Raw genomic sequence first — 8,720 nt, forward strand, 5'->3', positions numbered from 1 at the left:
TCAGAAAGAAGAGGCGCCGCTATTGGATTCACCGCCAGGCGATGATACGCCTTCGTGTTCGGGGTCGAGGCGCATCTTTGCGAAGATAGCACTTATTTCCCGGAGAGATTCGGTTTGCTGAGAAACAGGATTCGCGTTGCGTTCGTCCGCAAAAGCACGGATGCTTCGTAATACGGGACTTAGTCCTTCGTCGTTTGGGAGCCACCATTGTATACAAGAAGGTTCGCGAAATATTTCTGCCATTCGAGCTCGTATGGTGAGTGGGAAAACGTATCTAATGATTTGAAATCAAGAAAAGTTAGTTATTGAATTCTACGTGTTTACTCCGTGCTTGCTCGGTATATTAGAGCTGGAGACGATAGAAGGGTAAGCTGTGTAAAGACCTGTATAACTTACCCTAGTGATTCTAACATTGCATATTTCCGCCTTAACCACATATGGTGTTTCTCGTCTCGAGGAAGAAAAAGCGCTGCGATAGCGAGACAGGCCTGGACTGGAACGAGGGCACCGTTTGGTGCTGAAGGCCACCGCTCTACTGCCTCAAAAATTTCGCATATAGCATAGGCCAAACCCCTTAACTCATCCGATGGCTTCTGTTGTAATGCAAATGCCTCTTGACTCTTGTGCATGACGAGGATAGAATTCCACTCTGCTATTAACTCGGTGGTCGAGAATAGGGGCAAATCGTAAAGGAGGCCCGACTTGTAAGGATCGACGATGTCATCTTCGCTTATCGGGACTTTGTGCGGAAGATCAGTTACAAGAAAATTCGGATCAGTCAAAGCAGGATCTAAATTGGCTCTCCATCCGTGGAGGCGTTCCGTAATATGGTTGTGTTCTGTAGCAAAATTATCACCCGATATCTCGCCCCGACCGCCTCTCGCATAGAGTATTGACATATCCCTAGAAATCAGTCGCAACGCAGAAGCATGTAGTTCTGTCTTCATCCCTACATCCTCCGGATCCCTTTCAGCGTGCTCCTGGCAGAATTGTACAACTGTTGAGAACCATTGTCGCGGTAGACTTGTTTCGAATCCTCCCATCATTCCTACAAAGACGTCGAATCGAATATACCAAGTTAGCAGTATTCGGGACGTAGGCGAATTCATGATTGTCTGGGGTGTGAACAGCCGGGTCAAAATCTCGAAGGCGGCTTTCTGGTGTCCCATAAGATTTACCCAATCACCTAGGTATTCCTTGTTCTAATTAGCAATGGCTCTCTGCAGGTTGCCTTTAACGTATGTTTACCTCGATAGTTGCGAGCTGCAATATGGTTAATAGCGTTGCAACACCCTGCTTCTCTCGTCTCTTGAGGTAACTTAGTAGTAACGTAACACTTTTATTATAATATCGTAAAAAGTCTTGGATTTTGCCATTGGGATTCCGAACGGTCTGATGGTACACCGAGAATCCCACAACCGCATTTAGAAGAGCTTCGTTACCAGCCTGCACGGCCAAACTAGGCAGGATTGCGCGGAAGAAGTCGTCCGTATCATTGACCAACCCGTAACTATAGTAACTAATGTTTTCGCAAAAGTACGTCAGGTGAGACTGCAGGTCCGTCGGCAAATGAGACCAATCCGGGCGAGGGACGGCTGACTGAAGGGAGGAATCTGGAATCTGGAAAGAGATCGGAATGCTTGCGGAGGTAGCCGTTGAAATTGCTGGTGAAGCACTCTTATTACCCTCTAAAGATGGCGTTTCGGAACTCTGTCTTGTTGTAGTCCGGTAAACGTTTGAGGTTGACGTCGTACTCGTTCTTCGTAATCCTGCTAAATACGAGGTCGGTGATAACGCCTCGGTAGGTTCCTCTTCGTCAATGATTGGCTCGAGCCGAATATTTTTCTCTCCTTCTTCGTCTGCTTCGTCTTGTGAAGAGTTCGGGCTGGGTTCTTGAGTCAATGCTCCTGTATCTTTCGATGAACCTGGCTCGGTAGCTTGCCCCTTTGCAGAAGAGGCTTCCGGGTATACACAATCCCTTTTGCCTTTGCGACAGCCTGTAATTATCAGCTCGGCTTCGAAATGTTTAGCATGGTGACACTTACGCTCACAGATAGGATGAGTTTCATCGCACTAAGGTCAATCTAAGCATTACCATACCAACTCCAAAGAACCGATGCTTACCTTAACTCGTCTACTTCGACAAGTGTAACAACCCGATCGTGTCCGGCGATGCTTGACGTGGTCTGCCCCCGACGCAGATTTCTTGCGATTTCGATTGCTCTGGGCTTTGGGAGCCTGAAACATAATTGGATCAGGAAAGCCGGTGAAGTATCCTAGGCTTTGATATGGAGTTGTTAAGGGTGGACTGATATTTCCCATATGTGTAGAATGTTGCTGAGGTTGATATTGGGCATCTTGGGGGCTGAGGTTTGGTGACTCCCCACTCCCCGCCGCTGAGGGCAGATATTGTTGATAGTAATCACTCATTGGAAGGTATTCGTCAAGCGGAGTATTCGATGTGCGTTAACTTGGGTGACTTAGGCAGGTTTGAACCACCTCCGTACGAAAGCCGTGCGGCACCGCCTCGGCACAGATTCGTTTCAGAGAAATACTATCGCAATGAATAAATTAACAGCGTCGAATATATTCCTTTTAATAGCAAAAGTGAGTTAAGGCGTATCTCAAGAAATTGATCGGCTAGGACAGAGAACCCTCTTTGACGGCCCAACGCCTAGTCTCAACCAGTCTTCCGTAAAAGAGACGTTTACAGGTGGAGGGGTTCTGGTTCTAATGACTTGAAGAGGGAGAAAAATATTCGACCCAATACGCTCATCGAGTAGAGAATCCCCCCTAACCAATGAGTCGGATGGGTGTGGCCTATCGAGAGGGTCTTCTACGCCTATGACACTTCCCTCTTGGTCCTGGGAAGTTGAGCTGTCCGCTTTGATCTTTCTCAACACGAAGTTTTCATAAATGGAGAAGGAATCCCTTCCGCATTGTTCGTAGAGGTGGTAGATATGGTATTTACGCTTGGGAATTTCTCGGAGCTGCACTTGTGCTTGGCTTAGCTGGCCAGGCTGCGCTGTTCACGGTAGTTACAACCAATCCACAAGCTTGACGGCTATGGATACTGGTGACTAGGAGGTATTGAAGATGAAATAGTTGTGGGGCTCTTGTAGTACACCTTGCAGGAGTCCCCTAGTGCTGTTGAGCCTGTACACTACCTATGAGGAGCAGGGTCTCGAGGATCTGCTGACAGGATGATAGCTATAGCGGGGCTTCCTTATGCAGCGGGTAGCCAAGGAGGCGAGGACTAGGTGCCATGGAACAGAAGCCGATCTTGGGATTCGGCAGGCTGTACCTCGAAATACTAGAACCCACCCACAATTTAGAAAACGCCCGAAGGATAGAGCCCGAGGACGAGTCTAGTATCAAATTCCCGGAGCAACCAGCTCTCTATCAACGCTGGTAAATCTGGATCGTGGCCGCCTTTTCTCTGCCTTGACCTGGCTTGTTCCTCCTAACGAAACTAGTGATGAGGTGTGTGGCAAGAGTATTAGATCGTAAGGCTAAGTAGGTAAGAAGCCTTGTTATTGCTGGAAGGTATTTTCTAACATTGAAGGAGGTCGACACGAAGCTGATATCAACGTAATGAAGTCATGACGAAAGAGTGGCCGAGCGCTAGATTCGGAAGTATGTATCTTGGGACTAGAAGAGACGGGAGCTTAGGGGTATCTGCATATATTCTATCCAAAGAGGGCAAATGTTGCGTTGAGGAAAGGTAACACCTATCCGGTTTAATATTGTAAAATTCCAGAATTATAGAGGTAACCCCGTATGTAGACGATGACTTGAGATACTATTTTGGAATCGGTTAAAGGAGTTTATCGTCCGCAAGAGACTACGATCAAGTGAATTTGTCTTTTGCAATAAATGCATGGGTAAATCAACCAGCCTTAGCCCACTATGCTGGTACGAAGTGTAGTAATTGAGTGCATACAGTACGCAATAAGGATCGTTGCTGTCCGGTTGGTGCTAAAACAGGGGTCCCCTGAGCTAGAAAGATGCAGCTACTGGGTGAGTGGGAGTCGGGATGTCAGGGAGAGGAACCGATGACACGCAGCCATCTGATATTTGCCCGTACTTCCTACCGGGCTAATTCAACGCTACTCTCTTATACATAGAGATACAAATTTAAACGTTTAGCTACCGTAAAAACTACAGCGTACAAAAAAATATCTATTATTCTATACATTCAAGGCGGGAGGTTAGAGATATTGCTGCCGCCGGCCGTTTTACAAACAATACAAAGACGAGATAAGGTCATGGCAAGTAGGACAAGGGTCCTTCATCCACAGTCATGGGGCCACCCAGCGAACCAGGCAGCGGGGAACTGGGGCGCACACGCTGGGGGTTGAAGACTTGCTCAAGATCCTACCAAGCGGGTTTGATCAACGGCGGCTAGTGGAAGGTCCTCGATCTGTTGATCTCATAACGCACATGAGACGAATGAGGGAGTCCGAGGCATCTGTGCTTTCATCTATCAGTACCCTGCTTGTACCTTGACGCGCTGCATTTCATATCTGCAAATTCTGTCAAAAAACTGACTGACCTAACCTAGCAGTATATGCTAATGCTAGATTACTGTAAGATGTGCTTATACTGTATAGGCGTTTAGGATCTTGTTCGAATATTCTGGGGGTAGCTAGTATGTAGCTAAGCTCAGCGAGATAATTATAAAATTCCCACTATTGATCGACATGCCTCTTCAAGCTCTTTTTTTTTTTTTTTTTTTTTATAAGGAAGCCCTAGCTACGCGTGTAGTGTACCTAAACTAGTTGAAGTCCGTCTCTGTCAAAGCTGTAGGCCCGGTACATTTAGCCCAGGTAAAAGCCCTTTTTTGGCCCTGGACGATTGGATGCTACGTTGGCTGCCAAAAAAAAAAAACCCAAAAAAAAACAAAAGGAACGGTGCTCGATGAGTCTTTGGGGCCGTACCAGCGTTACTGTAAACCACCAATTTTGGCTGATTGGATCCGCTATGACAGGGACCCCTACGTTTCTAGGATCATCAGGGACTCATCAAAGAGGGCGAACCTGAAGCACAGATCATAGTGTTGGAACTAGCAATCCAATACAGAAATGTACAGGAGGCCTGATAGTAGAAATATGAGAATGAGGCTCATAAATAACGCAATGATCGAATTAATTAAACTGATTTAGTTAGGCCGTTGTTTAATGGGGGGTTTTTGCGACATCGATAGACCACCCGAGGCCACGTCGAGGCATAGTAATGATAATCTCGAATAGGGATCCAAGTACATATTTAAAGAGCTCTGTTATTTCATGTGGCTGGTTTGAGCTATCCTGCAGGGACCGAGATGTTACTGTCGAGTATTCTGTACAGAAATGTCATTGCGCATGAATGCATAGCAGTTAGCCTTGATCCATCTTGCTATATACGTGGGTGGTTGATCATGATCGACAGGGCCAGATTTGCTGTCGTAGACGTACATAAACCGCGGTTTGATCGATGGTGGTGATGTGAGATGAGATATATTGGTTTGTTTCACTGGTATCATTCTTCATTTTTTTGAAGTAAACAGGGCCCATTATAATGTGCTCTGTGTAGGTGTTCGGAATGTTCCTTTCGTAATATGAGAGTGATGGTGGACCATGTCCAACCCATCGTTGCATCCGCCATCCGCCTTCCGCCATCAGAGCTTGCTCTGTCCCGGATTTCCGGCATAGTAGCACTACGGAAACCTCTTGTGTTACAAGGATAACGCTGCCATCAGATAATTTCCTCACTAGGGATTGTGTACTCACATTTGATGTAATCGGTTACTTTAACCTTAATTGCAAAAGTGGTCTCGACTGTTTCGCTGCAAAATTGGAATGTCCACCTTGTAGGTACCTAGTATCATACAGGATACAGGGGCCTTACAGAAATACAGATGTATGTAGTGACGTACACATGAGCTAACATTACTCTACCTATGTACATATGTAGGATGTACCTAACAAACCCTTGTCAGCTATGTATAGTACGTACTTATATTGCAGTTCGTGAGCATGGGTAACGAACACCAACACTGATGACGAATAGCACCAACGTACCAGTCTACCAGGTTCACTTCTCAATGAACGGCCAAAGTACCTACATAGGTAGGTAAGGTGAGTTGAAAACTTGGTCGGTAAGTTAATACCGGTTTACCTTCTCTAAATCCGGTCTTAGAAATATCATATATGTGATATATCCCATGTGAGGTTACCTTTATAGGTACTTTAACGGATCAATCAATCAAATCGCTATAGGTAAGTTCCGAGTATCATTTTTTCGTATTTTTCACAATCGTAAACATCAAGGGTGCGCGAATGCCTTTACGGCTCCGCATGCCTCTTAATTACTCTGGGGTTGTATTAATATGTAGTTGCTAGCTCATTCACCTCAGCGCATGGCTTGCCCGCGCGGTTGGACTACCTATAATACACTACTTATGATCATGGAGCTGTAATAAGCTTCATCTTAATATTCCCAGCCTCCACGTACATCTGTACATCTGTACATCTATACATCTGTGTACATATAGATATGCAGACTTCACGGCTCAAAGCTCCCGAATATTCTCCACCTTAAGAACCTAGCAGCGAGTACGATGCTAGAAGATTTCGATGCGGCGCTAATACAATAGTTTGTATAATTTTCACTTTATATGTTGGTTTAATATAGCGCGGCTCGTTATGACCTACCTCTCCGCGCTGTTGAAATTACAATCGTACGAGTATTTATCGACCGGATTGTCTTGGACCCCCATGCTTGAGACCATCGACGGGAGACCCATGTTACGAATCCACAGAGCCTTATTTGACTAGTCGTCGTGCCCTTGTGCAAACGTGCATAGTATTGAGATTTGGTCATATCTCACAATAAGTCCATATGTAGGTATGTATATCCATAACTATGTAGATAATACCAAACTAATAATCTCATAACTCAGTTCGCAAAGCAACTTCAATAAAGGAGATGGAACGTTAATGGAAATCGTATTTAGAGATTGTTGTTGTTTGGGGGGGGGTAAACCCTCTCTGATGCTAGCAATTCGTGACAAAAAGTGACAATGGTAGTAAAGCAACCTACATAGGGTAAGTATTGATTTAGACACATTACAATAAACGCTAGATTTGGCATTCCCGGCCGAACCACGGAAATGGAATCCCTGTTCGGCTCTCGTAGTTTTGGCTGCCGAATGACGATAAGGCACATCATTGAGGAGGGGGGGGAAGGAGGATAACTATTTGATCATGCTGTCTAGGGCTGGGGCGGCTGGGCGGCTCTAAAAGGAGTAATTGAATTTCCCGACTCTATGGGACCGTTGCTTATTAATAAATCGACATTGTCGTAATATCAATAGTTTATGCAACGAAGCCTCAGTTCCCGAATTAAGGGCCTCTCAAATTTGACGCGATAGTTTAAACCCCGGTAATTATCAATCACCTACTATGTAGGTAGGTATATACAACGCATCTACGCATCTACATACCTAACACATCTACGTACATAGTACCTTGCTGAAGACCGTGTGTACCTCTTAGCAAAACAAATCCTTGTAGCACAGATGGCCCCCTGAATTCGTCAGAACCACCATCATCGAGGTGAGGCTACATCTTGAAGACGAAGCGTATCCGTATCGTACGCACAGTATGCATCTCTTTCGTCGATGTGTAAATTGAGTCGTGTACATAGCACCTACTTTTTACATAAGGTGTTAATGGCCTTATCCCCTTGGCTGGCATAAGACAGCAACTCCATAATTTTCAGTATCAATACATACGGATTGGCTAGAAAAGAAAGAAACGCTCGTGCGGTACTGAATCGACCAATAATATTTGTGGGTTGCGGTTTTAGAGACTAATCATAAGGCCTTTTCCTATTATGTTAATGAATGACGTTAAGCCTTATGTACTAATACTGAAAGTTATGGAGTTGCTGTCTTATGCCAGCCAAGGGGATAGGTACCCGGCTAGTTTGTCTGAAGATTCGAAAGTAGCAATACGGACCAAGTAAGTAGTAAAGATCATCCATGTAACGATACATATTGCGGAGTACCTAGCTAAAGAGTCTCCGCGAAGCTGCTAAATTAGCTAGCTGGCTGGCCAGCTGGCTTAGTTCATGTAGCTTCTATTCCCGATAACGTTTGGATCTACGTGCAGCTTCAACCAAACTATCTCAAGCTTCCAGAAGTCTAGTTAGGGCTACTCTATAGTAGCTTTCAGCTGGCTCGATGCTATTTGTAATGATATAGGTTCTGGCAATTTCATTGGCTCTACGAATTAATGCTCCGCTTCTAGTTTGGATATGATGTGTATGTAAGTAGGTATATGAGGTGATAGGTGACAGCAGATCGATAGATGTAACTCCGGGAGATAGGCCGTTTTGCAAAGCACCAAGCAACACCATAACTATTCTAACCATCTTCGCCGGAACACACTAACATAGCACCCGAAGGAAAGATGTGGAGAATATCAGCTCTTCCGCGGAATCAGAGTCCCGCCATCATCTTCTCAATGAGGAGTTTAACAGCGTGTTCTTGATACCATCACTGGTCTAAATTCAAGTCGGTCCTAAACAACCTACCTAGAATGGATCGTTATGTGCGATCTGGAGGAGAGTTTCGTCGCAGATCGTCACTGTTTCTACAGTAAGCTCATGCAAAAGCATCGGCGAATTGTTAAACCCTCGGCAGCGAAGACTACTGACGCGGCTATGAAGCTGGC

At 45.3% G+C, this 8,720-nt stretch overlaps 1 protein-coding gene across 1 annotated transcript; it reads right to left on the reverse strand.

The window, feature by feature from the left end:
- On the reverse strand, positions 1–2,430 carry GL218_04085 (uncharacterized protein; the record flags this gene model as incomplete). Its single annotated transcript, XM_033580667.1, has 5 exons — positions 1–274; positions 397–1,196; positions 1,249–1,997; positions 2,046–2,073; positions 2,125–2,430. 5 exons carry the CDS (start codon positions 2,428–2,430, stop codon positions 1–3), a joined length of 2,157 nt encoding a protein of 718 aa, XP_033436348.1.
- Between the last annotated feature and the right edge of the window lie 6,290 nt (positions 2,431–8,720).

The sequence above is a fragment of the Daldinia childiae genome (assembly GCF_008694065.1).
Source record: "Daldinia childiae strain JS-1345 chromosome Unknown Scaffold3, whole genome shotgun sequence".
Taxonomy (NCBI): Eukaryota; Fungi; Ascomycota; class Sordariomycetes; order Xylariales; family Hypoxylaceae; genus Daldinia; species Daldinia childiae.